Here is a 25,330-nt window from a genome sequence, read left to right on the forward strand (position 1 = left end):
ACCTTATTCGTCCGATTTGCCTTTCCTATTTGTGTAGCTCCTCAGTGTGCATGACACCAGATAACATGCTAAAGACTGCTTAGCAAGGCGGTGAAGCAGAAACTTCATGAGGAGATGACATAAAGCAGAAGACAAAATTGTGTGTGTGTGTGTGTGTGTGTGTGTGTGTATTAAAGATAACCATCAGTACCTGCGGACTTCTGTTTAGCCATTACTTCATATTATGCACTTAAATTTTTTGTGTGGGTGTATGGGAAGGTGGAGGGGACGCGGGTGGCGCTGTGGGTAAAAGCCTCAGCGCCTAGGGCTTGCCGATCGAAAGGTCGGCGGTTCGAATCCCCGTGGCGGGGTGCGCTCCCGTTGTTCGGTCCCAGCGCCTGCCAACCTAGCAGTTCGAAAGCACTCCCAGGTGCAAGTAGATAAATAGGGACCGCTTACTAGCGGGAAGGTAAACAGCGTTTCCGTGTGCGGCTCTGGCTCTCCAGAGCAGCGATGTCACGCTGGCCACGTGACCCGGAAGTGTCTCCGGACAGCGCTGGCCCCCGGCCTCTTTGAGTGAGATGGGCGCACAACCCTAGAGTCTGTCAAGACTGGCCCGTATGGGCAGGGGTACCTTTACCTTTACCTATGGGAAGGTGGGGGATGCAAATACCAGGGATTTTGGTTAAAAAACAAAAAGGCTGCTTTTATAAGAAAGAACTCCACAGTGTTCTTGGTTTGGAGACTGCTTCTGGCCAAATAATTAAAATCAATTCAGGTGTAATCCTGAAACATGCCGGCAGACTCTGAAGGGCTTAAGGGAGCAGCTTGCATGAAGTTTGCCAACAAAGAGCAATGCCACTGGTGGGACAGCACTTAACCAGTGAAGGAGTCAATGGTACAGTATTCTTATGAAAGTGCCCCTGGCCATGTGCAACTGTAGCAGGCCTTGAAAGGGGGCATGTTGGGGACAGAATGGAACCTTGGTTTCCTGTTGCATCTGAACCAAACGAATGTGTCATGTGGAGTCAGTTACCATGCTGACCTGTAGGGATGCTCATTAAAGGCAGTAGAAGAAGATGAGTCAAAAATTTGAAAGACCACCTAGAATCATAGAATCATAGAGTTGGAATAGACCACAAGGGCCATCAAGTCCAACCCCCTGCCAAGCAGCACCTGTTCCTTCCATTATTGTTACTAACGACAGGGCACATGCAAAGGCTCTTTATAGGTGCAAAGGAAGTTGAACCTCCACCACAGTGTGTGTGTGTGTGTGTGTGTGTGTGTGTGTGTCCCAACTGGGTTTACAGAAGCTTCTCTTGTTTCTTTCTTAAAACAATTGCTTAATATTATTTTCAGTGGTACAGCAATAACCAAGCCCCCCCACACACAATATACAGTTCTCCAAGATACAAAGATCTATTACAAACAGGTTGCTCCTAGACAGCCTGTTCATTGAGCATTCATCTTGATTCATTGGCACAGTTTGTGGGGAAGTTGTATGATGCTTCTTATCAATTGAACATTCATTCTCTTTTGTTTGCCAGGAGGCTCTATGACATTATGTTAAGCACTTGTTATCTCAAACTTCCCACTGCGTTTTCCTGTCATTTTCCTTACCACAACACCCCCCCTTTCCCCTTCTTTTTTGAAACGGGAATCTTTGCACAAGAGCACCAAAACCACTTTTATAGCAGAACCTGAATTTGCCATTATGCAGTAGAATCTCACTTGCAATATAGTGACAGTCTGGAAGTCACCCCAGATTCTTTCAACTATTCGTAAGGGTAGCTTTTTAGTTCATCAGACCAGGCTGGCAAACAGGTAGAGAATGACACAGAGAGCAGAAGATAGCTGATAGTTTGGGTTTGTTGATTTAGGAGCCCACTAGATTTTCAGATGAAGACGTTAAAGCAATATTTCCTCTTCCTTCGTATTCGTTTTCTTTTGGCATTTAATGGGCATAAATACAGGATGAGCGGAGTGGGAAGCAAGATTGTTTTATCCAATTAGTGTGTTGTTGCTATCTTAATCATGAGACTCAGAGTTGATATTTTCCTTGACATGCTAGCTCTTGGGACGATGACTCTCGTCTTAATTTGATTAGTACTGCTTAGATCTGTCTAGGTCTGATAAGGTGAAATTTGGTGAATATCCAGAATCTGCCTGAATGAAGTTATATCTTTGGATTTTCCCATGTTCTGTTGTGTAGGCAGCAATTTTTTGGTCAGGGGTCTTAAGCAGACGGGGAATTATTGCAGAATAGTCATAACATAATGTAGCTTTCTTCAAGCTCATGCCTTCCAGATGTTTTCAACTACAATTCCAGACCAACCAAGACATTTTCCAGTGACAGTCCTGGATTTACAGAAGCTGTCCTGGTTTCTGATTTGGTCCTGGAATGTCCTGCTTTTCCTTTGGACATGTTGAAGGGTATGGAGTTATAGAAACCCCAAGCCAAGGAGATAATAAGTAACTATACAACCTTTGGAAGACATCTGAAGGCAGCTGCCTTGTATACAGAAGGTTTTTTATGTTTTGTGTGTGTGTGTGTGTGTGTGTGTGTGTGTGTGTTGGAAGCTGCCCTGAGTGGCTGGGGCAACTCAGTCAGATGGGTGGGATATAAATAATAGAATTATCATCACCATCATAATAGAATAAGACGTCCCTATTTTCATTGGAGAGTATGCAATTCCACCTAAGCCAGCAAGGTCCAAGGTCAGGGATGATGTGAGATATAGTCCAAAACATCTGGAGGGATCAGGTTGTGGAAGGCCAGCCTAGTATGTCTAACATCATCTGCAGAGCAAAGCTACACATGTTTGCTCAGAAGCAAGTCCCACTGAGTTCAATGGTCCTTACTCCCAAATAAAGGAACATAGATTGCAGCCTTAATCACATGTTTTCCCTCTTATTATCTGTAGATGCATAAAAGTGTCTGCCTTGTAGTTACAGCCGTGTGAAGAAAGCCTTACAATTCTAATTTAGGTTGTGGGGGAAAGTTTGCCAGTGTTCAATATAAATTAAGCTTTATGGTTTTGGCTGTATGGGAAATGAGTCAGGAAAACAATGAAGAATATCATTGTTCACAAAACACCTTTAAAAGAAATCGGTGCTAACTATTTTCAAATGTGGGTCCAGTCCTCCAGCACTGTAGAGGGGAGATAAAAAGGGTATTGTATGCTACACTTATAAAGCCAGTGCTTCAAGTGCTTTCCAAGATTTCAAGTCCCCAAGTAATCTTCTGCACAAAAGGCACCTTCTAGAGAAAAGTCTTCTATATTTTCTAGACTGCCAGGACACAATTGGGGTTTATTAATACATTGTGTTGATTTCTAGTCTTCCTAATATATTCATATGTGCCCCAAATCAAATCTAACTTTTTCTGCACCAACGTTGTTGTTGTTTGTATTAAGTAATTTTACAATTGTAAAATTCCCTGGGAGCATCCTGTTGATTTTTTGTTCTGTATGATTTCCCGCTCTCACGTATTCCAGTCAGAAAATGGGTCTTTGTCAGTTGTCTGCCCTTTTCTGTCTTGTGCAAAGCTTTACTCATTACTAATGAGGGAGTAATCACAGAATTCTGTTGGGGTATTAATGCTGTGAGCCTGTCTGTCTCATGCTCAGGTTCTATATGTGTGTAAATAAAACTACGTATCACAAAGACACATTTCCAGTGACCTCCGTTCTAAAGAAACTGAAACGCACGTATACACTGGAACCCCTGAATTCTCTCGTTGCTTGGAGATTGTCATGTATGTAACAGTATAACATTCCTCTTGATATTCTTTCTTATAGTCCTCCTTCTGTTACATCTTGGGGTAGTCCTGCATTTCTTACAATGAGCTCCCTTGTGCTTGCTCTCATCTTCTGACTTTGCGTCAGTCATCATCCCTTTGTGATCCTATCCAGAATAATCCCCCACCCCACAACCTTTCAATAAAAGGGGACTGCCCCTTTGCCAATGAAAGGATGCCCAGGAGTGGAGGAATTGAGCTCTGAGTACATGTTTCCTCTGAGAGCTCATTCCCTCCATGAGTTTTCACAGATCCCTGCTTTCTTGTAACCACAGGAATAGGATGCAAATAGACTCTTTCAAAACAACTGCACCACCCATTTTTATGAAACAGTGCTCTTCAGCTATGTGATCCTTCAGATAACTCTGCATTTCGCTGCTGCTGCTGCTGCTGTGATTTTGTGAGAGTGTGTGTTAATGCCACACCATTTCTCCGCCATTCCCAGCTGAACTCCTTTCTGTTTTGTTGTGGCATTCAAGAAGTGACACAAATTTCAATACTTGTCTCATCTCATAATGCAGAATTCGGAGAGATAGGGGAGCTGCTCTGTGTGTCGTGACCATAACAAGCACATCCTTGGCTGCTGCAGAAAGCTAATAGAGGTTGACTGAGTATTTCAGGAACTGATGCTCCTTTTGAAAACTGGTTTTAGTTTAGCCAAAATATTTCTATATTTTGTAACCTCGGGTTACATATGTTTCAGGTTACAGACTTGACTAACCCAAATATAGTACCTCGGGCTAAGAACTTTGCTTCAGGATGAGAACAGAAATTGTCTCTGGCGGCGCAGCAGCAGCAGCAGGAAGCCCCATTAGCTAAAGTGGTGCTTCGGGTTAAGAACAGTTTCAGGCTAAGAATGGACCTCCAGAACGAATTAAGTTCTTAACCCGAGGTACCACTGTATATGAATATCACACACACACACAATATCTCTGGAATGCCAGCATTAACCCAATCCACCCCTACTTTGCATGAGAGAGAATTGGCTGGGGATGTCCCCCTGACCATCCCTGCTGACCTCTGACCTCCTCTGTCTGGGTGATACCAATTTCACTCCACTGGTGTGGCATTCCCTATTCTGCCCCTTGAGTAGATGCATCACTGGCAGGATTCATGTTAGCAGCTGTCTATAGAAAACCCAAAATGGAGTTTACGTGAAATCACGTATATATGAAATGCAATTGAAAAAACCTGCAAACATCCTCTAAACCTCTTGAACCCCCTGAAAACCCCTTTAAAAAGCCAGCAGCACTGACCAAACGCCAAAACCCACTACAATTGATCCCTCCAAACCTCCTTGCTCAAAATCCAACTCTCCAAAGGCACAACAGTTGGTGCAAGGGCTCCTGGGATTGCACTGGCAAAAGCTTGTGGGATTGCTAGGCACTGTTTGTGAGCAACATGGAAACCAAAACAGTTAATAGTGTTAAATATACCTCTGTTTTCAGAAGCTTGGGTGAAGTGTTCTCTAGTGCCCCCACCCTCTCTGGGGGCCCTGCTGGGTTTACCTGGCTGTGGTAGCAGCACTCTGAGCAGTCGTGGGGTTCAAGAGCACCTTTTACTTTCCTGCTGTGCCCCAGACTGACACTTGTTCAGGGGCATTGAGGGGAAAGAAGTAGGTCTAGTCACTTGAATCTAGTCACCGAATGCTGTTCAGATTGCTAGGTCAGAAAAATCCTAATGAGGAGGAGGAGGAGGCACAATGGGCCCTGCTGGGTGCTGGGGACCTGACAGTTGCCCAAGAATGCCAGGTGCTCACACCAGCAGTGCATCCATTTATTTACATATTTATTCCAGCTAGAAGTCCGCAGAGTATTCAGAGTGCTGTTCCCTTTATTACGTGGTGCCTTTCTCAGATCCCAAATAATGCAGAAGGGGGAGGCAGACCCATCAGCCCCTGCAGGATGATGCTCACAATCATGTTGCGTAATTAGAGATCTAATGCAAATTCCGTATCCCAGTTAATCCATGACATTTGGGTCAGCCAGTTACAGCAAGAGTCCATGTGCTTTGGTACCTTAAGATGTCCTGTTTTGCTTTTTTAAATGGTCAGCGCACCCTTGTTTTTCTCACCACCTGCCTTGAAACATTGTCATTGTTTTTCTCTGCGCCCTGAGGGTTTATGTTATATAGACATCAGAAATTTATTACAAAGCAAGTTACCTACGTCATTGAGAAAAAGCCCAAACATGGTTCCATTAACTTCCTTGTAAGTGCTTCTCCTTAATAATTCTGGTGACGTGCAGACTGTATCCTCGTCCCTTTCATGCCAAACCAGGCGGGAGAGATAACTAACAGTTAGCAGAGACGGGTGTGCGGGGAGGGGGGGGGAGAAACCCAGAAAGCACATTTGAGCTCTCTGTCCTCCAAAAGGAGCTACTTGACCGAGCCGAGGCAGGCCTTTCTATCTCACAGTAGGTGGCAGTAAACCATTTGATTGTACTGTATCTCAGATTTCCAGAATGCCTGGTTTGTAGGGGAGGCTATTGAAGCATTGATGGTGATAAAAGAGAAGCTTATTTGGCCTGCGACTGTGTGAGAGGTCTTGGGTGACACAACAGTATGTTGATGTGTACAGCTGGTGTAGCAATGATGTAGCCATAGGCATATGTAAAACCCAGATTTTATAGCAAGGAAAAATCTGACCTTAACTATTTTACAGGCCACAGCTGACATGCTGAGAAATTTGTTCATTAGCTTCTTTTATTTTATCCAGGGTATCATCAAAATGCAAGTAGGATAACGAGATCAGATGGTTAAAAAGAAAGGACTTTGCCTTTCAGTCTGCTCCGTTAAATTGGAGAATTTGTGGAATGAGAAATTCCAGAGAGATTAGGCTGCATTAAGGGGCAATGCTAAATATGCTTATTAGGGAGTAAGCCCCATTAAAATGGTGGGTCTTACTTCTGAGTAAGCATACACAGAACTGCATACACAGAAGGGAGCGGGTGGCGCTTGCTGATTGGAAGGTCGGCGGTTCAAATCCATGCAATGGGGTGAGCTCCTGTTGCTCTGTCCCAGCTTCTGCCAACCTAGCAGTTTGAAAGCATACCAGTGCAAGTAGATAAATAGGTACCACTGCAGCAGGAAGGTGAATGGTGTTTCTGTGCACTCTGGCTTCCATCAGTAATAATAATTTATAATAGTAATTTATTATTTCTACCCTGCCCATCTGGCTGGGTTTCCCCAGCCACTCTGGGTGGCTTTCAACAGAACATTAAAAAGAGAATAAGACTTCAAACATTAAAAACTTCCCTAAACAGGACTGCCTTCAGATGTCTTCTAAAAGTCAGATAGTAATTTGCTTGACATCTGATGGGAGGGTATTCCACAGGGCAGGTGCCACTACCGAGAAGGCCCTCTGCCTGGTTCCCTGTAACCTCACTTCTCGCAGTGAGGGAACCACCAGAAGTCCCTCGGAGCTGGATCTCAATGTCTGGGATGAATGATGGGGGTGGAGACGCTCCTTCAGGTATATTGGGCCGAGGCCCTTCAGGGCTTTAAAGGTCAACACCAACACATTGAATTGTGCTTGGAAACGTACTGGGAGCCAATGTAGGTCTTTCAAGACCAGTGTTACATGGTCTCAGTGGCCACTTCCAGTCTAGCTGCTGCATTCTGGATTAGTTGCAGTTTCCAAGTCACTTTCACAAGTAGCCCCACGTAGAGCGTGTTGCAGTAGTCTAAGCAGGAGATAACTAGAGCATGCACCACTCTGGTGAGACAGTCTGCGGGCAGGTAAGGTCTGCATAACAGATGGAGCTGGTAAACAGCTGCCCTGGACACAGAATTGACCTGCGCCTCCATGGACAACTGAGAGTCCAAAATGACTCCCAAGCTGCACAGGACCAGGGAGTCCCCTACACCTGCCCGCCCCCTGTCCCCCCAAAACAGTGTTTCTGTCTTGTCAGGATTCAGCCTCAATCTGTTAGCCACCATCCATCCTCCAACCCCCTCCAGACACTCACACAGGACCTTCACTGCCTTCACTGGTTCTGATTTAAAAGAGAGGCAGAGCTGGATATCATCTACATACTGATGAACACCCCCAGCCCAAACCCCCAGTGTCCTGTTGTGTCAGAAGCAGTTTAGTCATGCTGGCCACATGACCCGGAAAGCTGTCTGTGGACAAATGCCGGCTCCTTTGGCCTGAAAGCGAGATGAGCGCCACACCCCATAGTTGCCTTTGACTGGACTTAACCATCCAGGGGTCCTTTACCTTTTTAAAACAGAATTGCATTGTTAGTCTGTTAGAGCACAAAACAATGGGTCTTGGGGCACCGTCAAGATTTATTGTGACATAAACATTTGTGGACAAAATCTGCTGTCTCAGATGTTGGTTTACGCCACACAAAAAAATATGTTTAAGGTGCCACAACACTGTTATTTATGAAATGAGAGACCACTCACATTTGTATGAAGTCTTTGGTGGTCAGAAGTGGAGAATGCATGACCAAAAATTATAGTTAAATGGGTCTCATTATATATTTATTCCCCCATGAACACAGCCCCTTATTCTGCAAATTCACATTGGCTTGCTTTTCTTTCTTTTTCTTTAAGAGCAAATTTCTATTCCTCGAGGCTTTCTGCTCCTGCAATATGACTGTGGCTAGAGACAGACAAGCCTGTGTTCTTTTGAACAGCTGAAGGTGGTATGATTGGGGTATTGCGGCAGCGGCTGAGCAAACCTATTTCTTTGTTCCGGCATCACCTCTGATCAGATAGGCTTGACAGGTTTTTGAGGCACTAGAAGAAACCTTAGCTGAAAAGATTTGTTGGATTTCTGTGGTTTGCAATTGGGTACCAAGTAACTGTATTGCTATTCTGTCAACCTTCCTACTATACTGTTGAGAGCAGGGGTAAGGAGTCTGTGGCACTGAGGCATAGTGTCAGAATTGTCGAGTTGGAAAGGGACCACAAGGGTCATCTAGTCCAACCCCCTGCAATGCAGGAATCTTTCACCCTATGTGGGTCTCGAACCCATGACTCTAAGGTTAAGAATTTCATGCTCTGACTCACATCTGCCCCAGCCAGTATAGCCAATGGCCAGAGATAATGGGTTTGTGTACTCAAAACTTGGGTAGGGGGTGAGACACAGTTTCCAGGCCCCTGATGCAGAGCTATGTAGAGGATAGGAGTCTCAGGAAAAGAATGCAACTCCCATGAGCCGCATCTTTAAGGTAAAACAGATAACGAGATATGACAAATTAGTATGCACACAAATTGATTATAGAACACAGCCTCATATAATAGATATGTGTGGGTTTTATAGCTTCTTTCATTTCAGCCTGCAATTCAGCTCCTAGATGAATTGTTTTAAGCTTTACCTTATATGAATACCCATAGGGGTGGGGAATTAAGCTTAATTCTACCCCACTTGAGTGCTTGTTAATATCTTCCAGATAGCATCTATCACTGTAATAGTATATTCTCTCTGTTAATTATGAACCGACTCATTATAAGAACAATGTCATTTTATGTATCCATGTAATGAATGTATAACAGAACTCAAAAGAAGACAATTGCAAGCATCTCTATAAGGCAACGTGCTGTGATGAATTTTGCTCTGTTTTGAGTTAACATCTTATAAAAGCGTGTTTGTTATGCTTATAAGCAGTGTTGAACCCTGATACATATGAAAAAGGCATATGTAGCTTGATATAGAGCTACACTGTTGCATTACATCATTTCCAAATAATAATCTAAAACTATACTAAAGCTCCTACATTGTCAGAGACATGCTCTCAATCGGCAAAGGCATCCTTTAATGCACGCACATAGTGCATGGCAAATTCCCTCCTTTGTAAATTCTTCTATTATGGTACCATAAATGGTTGAGACTTTGAGTGTTATCTGCACAGCTGAGATTCTTTGTTTGGTCTGATCTCGGTCTGGGCATGATGATGGTCGCTGTCTTGACCCCACAGTCACAATATTTAACAGCAGCAGCAGCAGCAGCAACAAGAGCTTCAAAGAGAATTGGTGAACTAGAATTTATCAGAACACAGTGGTTCTGCTCATTTAGACCTTAAGACCATGGGTTGAAGCCAATGCTCAGAACAGGCTTCTTGAAGTTGAGGGACATGACTAACATAGGCCCATACATTTCAGTGGAGAGCAGAACTTAGTTGGCTGCAACCTTCTTTCCCACTGCAAATGTTAAATTAACAAAAACAAAAGGAGGAAGATTGTGTTACAATTCTAAACCATTGCTGGTTTTAGCTGTGTACTACCTCCAGTTTTGCCAGTTTCCTTTGCCTCTGACCTCTGTCACACAAGGAATCCACTTAAAATTGCAGGAGACCCCTTCAGATCTGACCTCAACTGAACGGCTTTGTTTTGTAGCGGAATAGCACAGCTCTCCACTCTGGAATCTATTATGATTCTGTTTGTGAACCCACCACAACTGGGATAGGGTTCATGTCTTTGAACTCTATATGCTGAGTTCCTTGGAAGAAAGGGTAGATATTAATGTGACAGGCAAATCAATAAATGTTATGTAAAGAACCATGACATTCAAAAAAGAGCCACTAATATAAAATATGCAGTTAGTCCAGTGTTTCACATATTAATACATCTTCTCTCTTTTTTTCTTTTTACAGGTAAGTACTCCATTCTTCTTCTTTAAGCTGACAGAAAATATATTACGCGCCTGAATTGTAACAAATGGTACAAAAGCAAGCTAGTGAACAGGAAGATGGCGCTGCCTACTCACGTAAGGATTTCAGAACAGCTTCAGGATGCCCTTGTTTATTTTTGAAGGTTGGTAACAGAAAGTGACCCCTATTTTGACAGGATTTATTAAGTATAAATATAACATATAGTTGACGTTTGTGAAAGATTAACTTGTGCTTGTTGACTGCCTGTATGGAAAAGTACTGTTGCTGAGTCCTCTGTAAAAAGACCAGCCAGATTATTTGTTATAATTATAGACAAGCCGGGGGTGGTGGTGTTCCATTGTCCGAATGGGATGAAGGAGAAAAATGGTTTGGGGGTGTAGTGTTAACTGCATAGTGAAGAAGACCCTGGCCTTGGAATTTTTTCAATACTTGTTTTGTTGGTGATCTTGCCCCATAAATGCACACACACACACACACACACACACACACCCCAACCAATAATTCCGAACCCTAGAATTGGCTCTAGAATCAATTCTCCTGCAGTGGAACTCTGCTAACTGGACATTCCCATGGGCTGAGGAAGATTTTGGTGATTTCTTCTTCCCTTTGCAGTCCCTTAACGGCCTACCCCTCAAAATATGCACCAAACAGTTGTTGGCATGCACCCCAGAACAGTGTGGGAGGCGGTGGCTTCAGAGGGCAGAGGAAATGGATAAAAATCCCTCCCTCCCTCTATTGGAAAGCTCCATTTGATCCCAGTTCCCCGGGAAAGGAAGTCGTCCTTCCAAGAACCATCCGTCCATTTGTGGAAAAGTCTACTGAATACAACTTGTAGAAGCTGTCTTGCGCACAATTAACTTGCATGATTTCAACTATATGCAGTTGAAGGCTGGCTGGTTTAAATCTCTTAAGTTAAATTCGGAACCAGTGCACAGAGACGGCCTTGCTTGGGAAGCTTAAAAGCTCTTATTTTGTTGGATTTTCCTGGAGCAAAAAAATAAGTTTTAAGCTTTCTGCCTTGTTTCCCAAGCTAGGCTCTCTCCTCTCGCCGGGGTTTGAGATGCTCCTACAAGAACTCGAACTTGAGTATCCATGTTTTTAAGTATACGCAGAACCCTTGGAACCAAATCCCCACTTAAGTTGCGATTGTACTGTATTTTACTGCCACAGCGCATTGAGTTGATGCTGTCAGTCAAACGAAAGATCTCTTTCCTCCAGAGTCGGGAGGCAATTCATTCTCTACCTAATAATAAAAATAATGATGATAATACTATAAAAGCCCTAACATAAAAAAGACCTAGCTGTGCGCGTGCATGCAAATATTGATGTCTGTCACTGTGTGAGTATCGCAGGGAAAGGATCTCTCTCTTTTTTTCCTTGGCTCATTATGAGTCTTGATTGGCAAGTGTTATGTGACTAAGGACTATGTGCCTGCTGGGATAAATTTTAAGGAGCTGTGTGATGCTGATCAAAACACAGAAAAGCGAGTTTGCTACAAGGGGAAGGATTATAAAGATTGTGCACTGTTCCAGCACAAAGTTTCAAATAATTGTAACTAGATGTTAATGGAGAATTGAGCACTTCCAATGGCGAACACAGTCCCCTCCCCAATGCCTCCTCAGGCAGTGAGCGCCATAAGGATTGTAGCCAAAACACGACCACTGAGAAGCAGGAGCACATCAGCGTGCTTGTGGCTGGGGGGTGGGGTGGGGGGAGAAAGAGACCCAGGAGTACAATAGCAGCCAAAATTGGCTCATAACAGTCCCCCCCCCCCCTTTTTAGAATAATACCATAAAATAATGCCATAAAATTATATATCATTAGAAAGATAATCTAATGCAGATTGCAATACAATGAACTGTGTTGAATCATCTTCATCATATCAAAGGTTATATCCAAATAACCAGAAAAGAAAGCACAGCTGCCTTATGTAACAAGAAGTGGATTTCCTCAGCTTAGAAATAACCAATGACAAAAGGAGTGAAAAATGTTGACTGGTCACCCAGAAAGCAATGCAATAGCCCTGACCCGAATAGAAAATGTGTGGAGCCGTTAGCTCAGTTGGTTAGAGCGTGGTGTTGATTATGCCAAGGTGGCAGGTTTGAACCCCACATAGGACAGCTGCATATTCCTGCATTGCAGGGGGGTTGGACTAGATAATAGTAATAATAATAATTTGTTATTTATACCCCGCCCATCTGGCTGGGTTTCCCCAGCCACTCTGGGTGGCTTCCAACAGAACTCTAATATACAATAGCCTATTAAACATTAAAAGCTTCCCTAAACAGGGCTGCCTTCAGATGTCTTCTAAAAGTTTGGTAGTTATTTTTCCTCTTTGATATCTGGTGGGAGGGCGTTCCACAGGGTGGGTGCCACTACCGAGAAGGCCCTCTTCCTGGTTCCCTGTAACTTGGTTTCTCGTAGTGAGGGAACTGCCAGAAGGCCCTCGGCGCTGGACCTCAGTGTCCAGGCAGAAGGATGGAGGTGGAGACACTCCTTCAGATGATCCTCAGGGTCCCTTCTGACTCTACAATTCTATGATTCAATTCTATGGTCTGGGAGCGATATGCAGCTGTAGGTTAGAATGTGAGGGAGAACGTCTTGCATCCTTCTAGGACACCCCAGATGTTTTAGAACCCTTCTTCCATTTGCCTCAACTAGCACACCATGCTGCCACAGATGGGAGTTCATTTCATCTAACTACAATATTTATAGCCCATCTTGTATTCAAAGATCTCAGGGAAAGGGACAATGAAGCTCATTAAACATCACATTCCATGCTCATAAAAAACAGATAAAAATCAATTTCAGGCCATCATTGAACTGCAGCGGTGACCTTATCCAGCTGAATATTATTCGCTCCTCAAAGGCTTGGCTAAATAGCCAGGTTTTTAGCTGGTTCTAAAGATGAGCATTGTAAGTGCCGGCCAAATTTCTAGGAGGAAGGGAGTTGCGTAGGTGGGGCGCTATCAACGAGAAGGCTGATTTCGTGATATGACTTACCTGTTATAATAAGAGCTAGTTGAGACTATAGATTGTAATGTTAAGGGCTGATTTTTCAGGTCAGCAATTCAAGAACCTGGTTCCCTGCGTATTTTTATGGTTGTAAGAGATATAAAAGGAAAACATTGGTTCTTGGGTGTGATGTGCAGAATGAGCCTACAGAGGGCATTGCAATCCTTTTGATGTTGTGTAATCCAGCATTCTGTAGTGAAGTGGACTACTATTCACGGTATTTTTCCATACGTTTCACAGAATAGTTAATTTTGCTATATCCTGCTAATATGCATTAGCAGTAAAAGTACACATTATGCATCAGCGAGGCAGCTGAGAATTGGCTTGTGTTTATGGGGACGAGACATGCTACAGATCCAGGTCTTGTTTGTGTAGTCTGGAACACAATTAATAGGAGTCATATTTTCCCCCTATTAAGATCTGAATGCCCTCAGGGTCTATAGTGGGGGTGAGGGTATCTCCCAACCTAGGTTTTTCTAGATGGTATTTCACACCCCCTCACACCCCCATGTAGTTAAAGAATATTCCAAGGCAAAAACTGTAAAATAAAATGTTACTTGCTAAACATTCCATTCAGTACTATAGCAGGCTGCCAAACTGATTTAAGTGTATATTTACATATAATTTAACATCCTGAACAATCCTATAAAAATAGAATTATGAACTGGAATTATTTTTGGATGTATCTTCAATTAAGAAGATTGGGAAAGAACAGTGAAAATTAGAGATTTAAAGTAGACCTTAATACCTGAAAACCCAAAAAGATACTAATAAAATTAGTGGACAAAAATTAGAGCCAAGAATAAATTGCAGAAACCTTGGCTATTGTGGAGTAACAGTATACACCAAATACATTGCAATCAGAAATGTCAGGAGTTGACTTTATTGATAATAATAAATATTGATAATAAACAAAGCCACATCTAATGACACTTCTAATTCAACTTCCCATCATAAAGAAAACCAAAATGAAGATACTGATCTAATAAGTTCTATTACAAAAACTTTTGCTAGAAAAGCAAAAAACCCTCAGAAGAAAGAATAAATAAATTTCTCAAAGAAACAAAAGTTTTCTGACAATACTGATTTTATTCTGTGAACTGCCCTGAGACCCCCAGGTATAGGGCAGGATATTATTATTATTATTATTTATTTAATTAATTTGCACGTTAATTATTTGTTTCCAGGGTTTCTAAAACTACAGTTTCCCATTGTGATGAAAATAAGAAATGGTGGCTTAAGCTCTCATTACAGTTTTAGCTTGTAAACCAGAATCAAGTTATGGTTTGCAATCCTGTTTTGTAGTCAAAGCAGAGTTTCCCCGTTTGGACATAATGGACAGCTGTTGTGTAAGGAACTATGCAAATCGTTGAAGGAGAGGAAAAGGGAATGGATAAGAGCAGTACTCATTCTCAGCCTGATAAATCATGGTTTATTAGGCTACAATCACTACATTCAAACTGGGCGTTTATCTAGACATGTTACCATGGAATGGGCAGGTGTCTGTGTAACTTTTTCAAGGCATTTATTTATTTTATTCTCTCCCACCCACCACGAAAATTTAGTAGCTTGTATTATTATTTCGATTTGTTTGCTGCCAGCAGAGAATTTTGTCCCAAGAAGGCAGTGGCTGTGGTTGGACCAATATTGCCAATAAGCAAGGGTGTGCAACAAACAAGCAATGAGTAAGATTAACCACAGTTTGTCATACCACTTGACATTCTAGGGTTAATGAAGCATAGCTTCTTTGTGGCCACACCAGGTGCAGAGGGAGAAGCTTGTGAGCCCAGAAGAAAGCTAGGCTTGCCCCCATCATGATACACCAGAGTTTATTGCGAAGTCAGAATGCAGCAAATGTGTCCATTGAAGGTTGTTCAAGATTAAGAAGGGTCCTCTTGGCCTGATCTGACTGACTTCCAGGGAAGGTACCACTCTGAATATCAGTTTCTGGGAATCATGTGTGAAGAGCGCTGTTCTTCTGTAGGCTTCTCATAGACACCTGGCTGGCCACTGTGTGAACAGAATGCTGGACTCTTTGGTCTGATCCAGCTGTGCTGTTTTTATGTTGTTAATGTAGTCAGTAGAATTTTCTAAAACAGTGAAATGAAGCACTATTTAAAGATTAGAGGTAGGGCGCCCCACAAAACTTCCCTTTTTAAAAACAACAACAACACAGAACCCATGCCCACCTGCCCCACACTTGATGTGTAGGGCAGGTGGAGATGCAGCTGGATTGGCTGCTCACATACCCATACCGTGCAGAAATCCAGGTTGAACTTCCTGAGCATCGATATGCTGATGCTCAGTCCTGCTTGGTCACTGTCTCCCCTTCACCCCCATGGGTCAGCATTGATGGGTAGGAGGGACTACGCAACTGTCAAGCTCCTGACATAATTGTGACATCAGATAATTCACAGCTATGTGGCCCATCTGTCAATGTTGGCCCATGACATGCAGGGAGATCTGACCTACTTGGCAGAAAAGGTTCCCTAACTGTTTTACAGATCCTTAGAAGAAGTAGGAGTTAGGTGAAGGAAGAGTGAATGACTTGGATCTTTTATGAAACTAAGTGTTATCCTGTTCTCACGAAGTAAGTCCACTGCACTCATTGAGATTTAATCCCAGGCATTAGTGCTTCATTGAAATTTATTCTGACTCCCACCTTGAATCATTAGTTTTTCCAAACAATTACCATTTTAAGTCTCCCATATGATAGGCAAAGAAGACATCTTCTGCAATGCTAAAATGAAAAAATTAATAATGTCAAAGCTTAGTGAGAGTCTTTGGGATAGATTTTTTGAAAAATGGATCCTTGAGGTGTATCTACACAGCAACAGAAATCCATATGATGGCTTTGGGTAAGTTTCACTGCAGTGTGATTTGCATTGTGCTGTGGATTGGCTATGCATCATCAGGACAAAAACCAACATATACAACAATACATTAACTCAGGGCTGAGGAACTTGAACTACAACTTCCACCATCCTGGCATTATAGAATCTGAACATCTGGAGGGCGCTGGTTTCTCATCCCCGGACTAACTCCTTATAAGTCAACTTTGTACTGCTAACAGCAGTGCAAAGAGAAGTGAAGTACAACACAGTGGAATAAATTTCTGCTGCTTAGAAAAGGCAAGTGAGTCCTAAAGTAGCTGGTCTATAGATCAGATTAATCTTTCCACGCTTAGAATTATGAAAGTCCAGTTTGCTCATTCCTCACAATACCTTCCCAAACATTTGCATGGCCAGATAATGTGCAAATGTTTGTATAGCATTTAGGCAAGTACTAGGTTATAGTAATCTCCCTCTTTATCAACTATATTTCTGGACAATGTAAATTATTGACAGGCAAGCATCATCAACAGGTCTTTTATATGTAGTCATCTTCATCATTTTCTCAGGGTACAAAAACATCACATGCTGAAAGGCAGAGTAGAAGATGTACTAACTGAAGCTGTTAACGGAGAATTCACTTCTGATGAGGTTGCAGGCAATGCGATGCCATGTTGGTAGATCAGAACATTGGGTAATGTTGGATTGAAGCACTGGCAATGTCTCTATAGTGACAGAAGTCTAGGTAACAAAATTGTGCTAGTAGTTTTATTGGTACAGGGCGAAAGACTCAGATCCCAACATCCACTCCTTGAGAGGCACTTTGGTTCTGTCGTTCGTTCAAGTGTGATGGGGAAAGTGTTGTTTTGGAATTAGTTATTATCTGTTGTTGCCTTGAATGGTCTGCTTTTTATGACGATGTTTATTTTTGTTGCAACATTTTATTGTTTTGAGTCTTACAAGCCGCTTAGCATTTCCACAGGCAGAAAAATTGTGGAGTAAAAAATGACATATCTGGTCAAAGCATTTCTATAATACTTTTCATAGATTTAGGTTAAGGTTACCAGATTTTTTTTCAATGAATCCGGGGACACTTTTCAACTTCCTACTAAATGGACGGATTTTGTCAGGGGACTGATTTGTAAATCTGGGGACTGTCCCCGGGAAACGGGGACGTCTGGTAACCTTAATTTAGGTTGCCATCCTATAGACACTTGGGAGTACGTCTCTCTGAACTGAGTAGACATGGGTACGACTGCACTTTTAGACATTTGCCTAAAAATTATCTGTTCTGGGGAATTGTTTGCCTGGGCTACATTCAAAATTAACAATTTATAGGTAGAAATCCCTTTTTCCTGTTACTAACCTTCCTGTTAACTAGATGGTGGATGGAGGATTAGTAATAGGAGAAAAGGATGTTAAGCCATCAATTGTTAATTCTGAACATATTTTGTTTCCATCCATATCCATGGTATCCTAAATTAAGAAGTAAAACCATGGAAGCTGATATTGCATGAAGGAAAGAAAGGGACAGCGTGTATACTTAAAAATGAGACAGCCAGTCTCCACAGAGAATGCAAATTAAATTTTCAACAGTTGATACACCATGTGCCACAAAAACTATATACATTAACAATAGGTGGTACCGACCTAACATTTCTAAAATGTCTTTCTTTTGCCTATTCAGTGAGAAGCATTTGTGCTAAAATCCAGATATTATTCTAAACTTAGCAGCAACAGCTGATATTCACACATTATATTCACCTAGGAAAATGAATAAACACAATTGTTCTGCTATGGAGCTCCAGCAATATGCTGCCCATGTATTTTAATGGGTAACATTATATACAATGGCAGCAATGGGTTGAAATCGTTTTAACTTTTTGTCTTTGAAATGGCTCTGTTGTACAAGTCTGGCAGTTTTATGTGTGATACTTACATATCCCCCCCTTTAATTTAGTTACATTTTTAAAGGATTTTTGTAATTTAAGAATTAGTCCATAATACTTGCTAGATAATTAAAAATCATAATCATTAAAGCAACTTCTCCACTAAAGAAATGAAGACGAAACTGTGGGCATCAACAGTCACAAAGCAGCCCTATTTCCAATCCAGAAAATGCAGAATGCATGCACCAAACACCCAAGACCAAAACGATTCCTCCTCAGTTCAAATAATTCAATGAAAACCTTGATTCCTTACATAAAATTTATTATTCGCTGATAGAATGATTGTTCTGTTGTCCTTGGCCTCTCCAGACAGGTGTTTTAATATGGATTCATCCTTAACACAATAATAATGCATTTGTAGTGGATTTATTTTGTTTTATTAATGCTTCTCCGATGTTTCCCAAAGCTGCCACATCATTGCTGTCCAGGGCCTTGTAGCAAAGCGAAAGGGGGAGAAAAAGAAACCAGACATTCATGGTATAAAAAGTTACAGAATAGCAGCAAGACGTTATGAGATATTCTCAGACTGCAAACGAAGCAGACGTGAATAGTGCAGAAAGTGGGATTGTGTGTGACTGCTCCAATAGCATCAGCAGCTCAAATCATCATGAATAGGCAGCGAAAAGGGTGTCTGGGTGGGCCTCTTCCCGTTTGCTGATAAGTGTATAAGCCGCAATGTCTCATGCAACGAATCAAGCATATTCATTGCTCCTGCAGGACTAGATTGGCACTTTTTGCTATTCAGAGCATGCAGATCATTTGCTTAGCCAGGTCAGCAAGGTCTCTGCATGACAGTATTTAAGCCTATTTTGGCACAAGCAATATGCTTCTCTTCTGTGGAAGTGAGGCCCTCCTAATCATCTGCCTTTTTTTATGGGGGAGGGGGGTTGACCAGCAGGAACGGGTGAGTAGCAACAGGGATAGTATTAACCATGCGCGGGGCACGGGTGGTGCTGTAGTCTAAACCACTGAGCCTCTTGGGCTTGCCGATCGGAAGCTCGGTGGTTTAAAACCCTGCAGTGGAGTGAGCTCCTGTTTCTCTGTCCCAGCTCCTGCCAACCTAGCAGTTCGAAAGCACACCAGTGCAAGTAGATAAATAGGTACTGCTGCAGCGGGAAGGTAAACGGTGTTTCCGTGCGCTCTGGTTTCCGTCACAGTGTTCCATTTCACCAGAAGCAGTTTAATCATGTTGGCCACATGACCCGAAAAACTGTCTGCGGACAAACGCCGGCTCCCTCGGCCTGAAAGCAGGATGAGCGCCGCAACCCCATAGTTGCCTTTGACTGGGCATAACTGTCCAGGGGTCCTTTACCTTTAGTATTTACCACATTTTGAGTTGTGGTCATCTCAGAGGGGATGGGATCAATTTTTAACAAGACCACTCTTCTTGACGCTCATATTTCAAGATAGTAATTTGGCACCATCTCTACTTGCTTTACATGGGAACTTGTAGTTATGGGACTGGCCTGGCAAGAAGAGCTGTGCTGGATTAGTCCAAAGGCCCATCTAGTCCAGCATCCTATTTCTCACAGTGGCCAGCTGGATGCACATGGGAAGCCCACAAGCAGGACAGAAGCACACCAGCACTGCCCCACTGCTGCCCCCCAGCAATTGGTATTCAGAGGCATGTTGTCTCTGGTCATGGAGGTCACACTTAGTTATCATGGCTAATAGACATGGATAGCTTTATCCTCCATGGATTTGTCAAATTCCTTTCTAATGCCACCTAGGTTAATGGCCATCGCCACATCATGTGGAAGCCTTCATGTTAAAATAAGCAAAAGCAAGCAGCTTGGTGCAGATTTAAAATAGTTTAATTGCTTGAACATCTCTTCAGAAGATGCCTCAGAGGCACAGCCATTGTTCCCTTTTGCCAGGCAGTGTTACCCAGTTGGGGACTTAATTCAATAAAAACCCTGAAGACCCAAGTTCACATTCCCTGTACAGATTTTCCATCACAAAGAGCCCCGTATCCTGTTGCTATTAGGCTTAACAGTACTTTGCTAACCAAACCGGAACATTGGCTCATGAGCCTGCTCAGATACCCATTGGCATTGCTAAGCAGTGGTGAATCTGTATGCCCACTTTCTCTCCAGGTGACTTTGAGCATCTGTGCCTATTATCACGAGCAATTGCTGGGCGTTACTATGTAGGTGACCCTGACATTGTGTGCTGAAACGATTGTGGAGAAAGACACACACGTTATATATATTGTTTGGGAAATAATATGAAAAATGCAAGGGGACCATGTACAGCTATGAGGAAGCAAGTATAGATAAGCTGCAAGTAAAAACGTGTTTTATTTTTTCCACTGTTGAGTGGACATTTAGGATTGATTTATAAGACCTTTCTTGAAGAAGAAGCAGCTGAAGAAGAAGCTAACTTCAAGTCAGATTAGCTTTTTAATTTCTTTTATCTTTGGGGCAATGTGACTAGTTTTCCTAAAATAAAGGCTGGTCACATCCATGTTAATTTTCCAGCCTGCAATATGTGCAGCTGGAGAGGATCATTTTTTTTATTCCGGTTCTTGGACAACTGACACAAACGTTTGGCACCTCTCCTGTCCTGTTATTTCAGTGCTGTCGCCTCCTGCCCCCAACAACTTTCCAAAGCAACTCCCATTGGAACATAAGCAGACTGTTGAATCAGGCCAGCTAAAGGTCAACCAAGCCTGTTTCCGGCAGTGACCAATCAGATGCTTATGGGAAGCCCACCAGCAGTGCAGGGAGACAACAGCTCTCCACCACAGCTGCTTTCCAGCAACTGGTATAAAGTGAAATGTTGCCTCTGAACCTGGAGTTTCTCCTGAGCCTTTATTCATTTATTTCTAAGGGGTGTGCATAAATATTAAAACGCGTACAGTGGATAAGATAAAATCAATAATAAAAACAGCTTCCTTTAAAATGTCTGGTGAAATGGAAAAGTCTTGAGCACCTGAAGTTCAACAGGGACACATTATTTCCCACCAGCCTGCTGGGACCGAGGTTCTAATAATTCAGGCCTGCAGGGCTTGCTCTTGTGTATAGGAAAGCTCCTTATATTTACAGCAGGAGCCCATGAAGTGAAAAGCCTCCAGCTCATTTACCCTTCTTCACTACAGCTATCAAAATTGAGAAGGGGCTCCATGCAGGTGCCTGTAGCAGCTTTCCCAGCCACTGGCTGGGATAGACTTCGTACAATGTGGAGCCTTATTCACAGGCTCCAGTGTTTTAAAATCTAATCTAGACATCTTGCTTTTAGTTTGCTGGCTGCTGAGTTGTGCCCATGCAGTGTGTTGTTGTCGTTTTTACTATAAATATTAACTTCTGAGTTTACATACAATGTGAGATAACTGTATCATTTGTTTTCAGCATATGTACACGGTGTAGACATGTTGCAGAGAGCTACAGTTGGCCCCAACTCCCTGACCAGTTGGTGTTGCGTGCATGTCACAGGGGAAATATATGTCACCCTTTCACACATTAGTATGGTGAAACCAGATAGATGAGCTTCTCCAGAAATGTGAAGCAGCCCTAATATATCATCTGCAGTTTTACTGTTCGCCATAGCTTTCGCATGTAGATGGACTGAGCTGAATTTTCAAAAGAGATCTGAAGAAGAGATTTGCAAGAAAAAGCACCGATGAATTTGAATAAGTGATTTCTCTTTCACCGGGGGAGAGCGTCATCTGAGTATAAATAGTCCATCTCGGCCACCTATTGCTGCACTGTAATTGCAGGGAGCGAGTTTTCAGAGGCTGCATTTGCAGTTGAGCAAGCTGTGCTCAATGTCTGATGGAAGTGGGGGAGTGGAACTAAGCTCCTGGGAAGCTTTCCATTTTATTGGTTCAACCCGATTGCAACTCGACTCTGAATAAATGCAAGCCACTGCCTGTCTATCACGGTGAACGCAGCAGCCGGAGAGACCAGGACCTTTTACCTTCCAGGCAGCCAGAGCACAAAGCTACACCTGAGCTGCCCACTGGAGTTGAATCCATTTCCCCAGATTTCCCAGGAATGTGTCCGTTTTGCCTTTAGCTTTCCTTTACAGCTTGTACCTGGATAAAATGAGTTTGCCATCCAGCTGTGAGCACCTGACTCTGGAGAAGGTGGCCAGATTTCGAAGTGCCTTCATTCACGGATCACCCTATGCTATTAACAAGCCAATTGATATTAAACAGCAAAGGAGACGGTAACTTGGCGTTTTTTCCTGTTATTTTTAGCAAAATGACACACACCCCTTCCTCCTTTTCAGTTTACTGCTTTGTAATCTTTACTTACAGGGGAAGGGAGGGCTGTGTGTATTTGTGAAGAGAGGCATTGTAGCTACCTCTACTGCATATATTCCTTGATTACTTTTAAAAGCTGAAATTGAAAGTGTATGTGGTTTGAGAAAACAGCAAAAAACCACTCTGTTTTAAATGCACGGGGGTAGCAGTTCTGCTCAAAGTAAATACAAATGATAGGTGCAATCTGGCCATCAGGTATGTATTACTGATTTGAATGGGATTTATGCATCAGTAATAGGAAAAGAGTGATAGTCAAATGTAATAACTGGTCATTACTCTCACTCATTGTGTTCACGCGTCAGCTTCTTTAATGTGTATTTTTAAAGTAAAAGGAGCATTGCCAGGAACCTAGGAGCTGCACAACTAATTCAGCATGCCCCAAGAAGGCTTTTGGCGTAGGATCTTAAAGCAACACTAATTTTGAAATAGAAGAGACTCTTAAAAGTACTTTGTTGATGAATCATTATTATTACTACTACTAGCTGTATTGTTATCACTGTTCTTGGTGCACAAGGCACTTTTCAGTTACCGGTATGTTAGTGGCATAGGCAGGTCCTGGCAATATAAATCAGACAGTGATAGGCAGGTCCTGGCATAGGCAGGTCCTGGCAATATAAATCAGACTGTGATATAATAAGGGGTGTGCACACACGCATGCCTTGTTCAAAGGGACAATGGAAGCAGGAGAGTCGCCAAAGTTGGGTCCACCTGTAGCTATTGATTCTTGGCCCAGAAATATAAAAATGAAGTCTCCTGTCAAGCAGAAGAATGAGGCAGAAGATGCAAGTCCAAATCAATGAGTCCAATGTTCAACATAGTTAGGAAAGCTGTGAATGTGCTTTGGGTCTGAGGAGTACTGAACTCAGGGGCACTTTTATAAGACCCATGTACCCTGGTGAGAAGCCCCTGCCCTTCCTGGAAATGGCAATATGTTAGGAAATGCACAAGTTTGCAACCCTGTAGAATGCTTTTTCCTTATGCTTAGTCTTCCTGTCATGTGCTTTGTACCTTGGAAATTGTCCATAGGACAAGGGCACTCTTTCCCCGACATCACTGCTGAATTCACTTCAATTTTGGGAGTGGGTTTACTTTGTTTCCTTTTTACAAAACCAAGCCAGGCATGCTCCTCTCTTTGAAGTCCCTAACTTCAAGGCAGGGATGAAGAACCCCAGCCATTACAGCCAACGGCCAGGGATAATGGGAGTTGTAATCTAGCAACTGCGGGTTTAAGGTGTGCTTTAAGCTGTGTACTCTTCAAAAAGAGTTAATGGAGAAACACTTTTGCAAAGAGGTCTGCGTAAGGCCACGGGAACCTGCAAGGTGTTCTGCAGAGGTTTTCAGGCTACAGTTTTCAACAGCTCCAACCAGGATGGCTAATGGTCAGGGATAGCATGAGTTGTAGTCCAACAATATGTCAAGAGCACTATGTTGGCTACCCCTCCTGTTAGGGATTTTGTAGGTAGGTTTGTGCAGTGTCAAAGAAAGAAGAACTGAGGGAGAGCCATGCATGATCAGACCGAAGGTCTGTCTATTCCAGCACTCTTTTAGTTTCCAACGGTGCCTTGCTAGGCGCTTGCAAGGCATGTTAACGTCCCCTAGCCACATCTGCTCTTCAAAAACTGAGGTTCCTGCTAGCTATCAATGACCAGTGTGGTGTGGTTGTTAGAGTGTCGGGCTAGGACCTTTGAGACCAGAGTTCGAATCCCTGCTCAGTCATGAAGCTCAGTGGGGCCAGTTCCATTTCTCAGCCTAACCTACCTCACAGGGTTGTGGTAAGGATGAAATGGAGTTATCAAATCATAGAATTGTTGGAAGGGACCACAGGGGTCATCTAATCCAACCCCCTGCTGTGCAGGGATTTTTTGCCCAATGTGGGGCTTGAACCCACAATCCTGAGATTAAGAGTCTCATGCTGTACTGAGCTATGGAGAGTGGAGAGAACCATGTTCACCACCTTTAGCTCCTTGGGGGAAAGGTGGGATAGAAATGTAAAATAATAGTTTATAATAGTTTATAATAAAAATGTCCATTGGTAGATGTAACCTCCATGAATTTTTCTAATCCCTCTATTAAGCCATCTAAGCCAGTGACTGCCATTAATGGTAATGAATTCTCTAAGCTGGCTATGTGTTGTTTGAAATAGTACCTCCTTTTGTCCCGTTTGTTTGTTTAAAATTTCATATACTGCATTCTCTGCCAAAGACATGCTACTCAAAGGCACCGTACAACATAGCCGAACCAAATGCAATAAAAACATCCCAAAGACACAATAAAAATAGAAGTCAGCCAGCATAAAGCACAGCTAAAAAGATCCCAGCAGAGGGAAACCACTTTTGAAAGCCATTAACCAGCCCAAAATGTATTCTGGAAGGGCTATATACTAGTCTTCTGGCATTTAGTACCCAGCTGGGCTTCCCCTGGCAAAGTGTACCATGATGTAGGTGCCACCAGGAAGAAGGCATAGCTCCAAATCCTTGCAGTTGTTACTTCTGGAATATGGGACAGAGCACTGCTCTGAACCCACTGTTGTTCTATTCCATTGAGTGTCCCTGACTTCAACGATTATATGAAAGGGAAGACAAATTATTTCTGTTCACGCTCTCCATATCATTCATAGTTGTACAAACTTAATTGTAGAAACATAGGTAAAGGACGCCTGGATGGTTAAGTCCAGTCAAAGGCGACTATGGGGTTGCGGCACTCATCTTACCTGCATATGGATCACTTTGTTTGCTCATAAATCTTTTCCTGCTCTACATTTTGTTTTTATGGACATAGGATAGCCAGACCCATTCACAGTATTCCAGATGTAGACCTGCTGTTTATATAATGGCATTAGGATATGACTGATAGTAAGAGTTCTTCAGTCC

At 42.7% G+C, this 25,330-nt stretch overlaps 1 protein-coding gene and 1 long non-coding RNA gene across 10 annotated transcripts in view; one reads left to right on the forward strand and one right to left on the reverse strand.

The window, feature by feature from the left end:
• PDE4D (phosphodiesterase 4D) overlaps window positions 1-25,330 on the forward strand; it is a gene marked incomplete at its 3' end in the record, with an annotated part of 612,406 nt that overhangs the window by 384,536 nt on the left and 202,540 nt on the right. The window contains exon 1 of one of the 9 annotated variants that reach the window (XM_083403910.1): window positions 21,983-22,363. The exons of the other annotated variants lie outside the window; for them this stretch is intronic. Coding sequence (XP_083260036.1) covers window positions 22,239-22,363 — 125 coding nt within the window. The 5' untranslated portion in view covers window positions 21,983-22,238. Of the gene's footprint in view, window positions 1-21,982; window positions 22,364-25,330 lie in introns of those variants that run through there. 9 annotated transcript variants of the gene reach the window in all.
• Window positions 15,226-15,780, reverse strand: LOC310660276. Its single transcript, XR_014503334.1, has 2 exons — window positions 15,669-15,780; window positions 15,226-15,503 (listed from the first exon to the last, which is right to left on the reverse strand). It is a non-coding gene; the product is annotated as an uncharacterized lncRNA (long non-coding RNA).

Source organism: Podarcis tiliguerta (assembly GCF_965153285.1).
Source record: "Podarcis tiliguerta genome assembly, chromosome: 11".
NCBI lineage: Eukaryota > Metazoa > Chordata > Lepidosauria > Squamata > Lacertidae > Podarcis > Podarcis tiliguerta.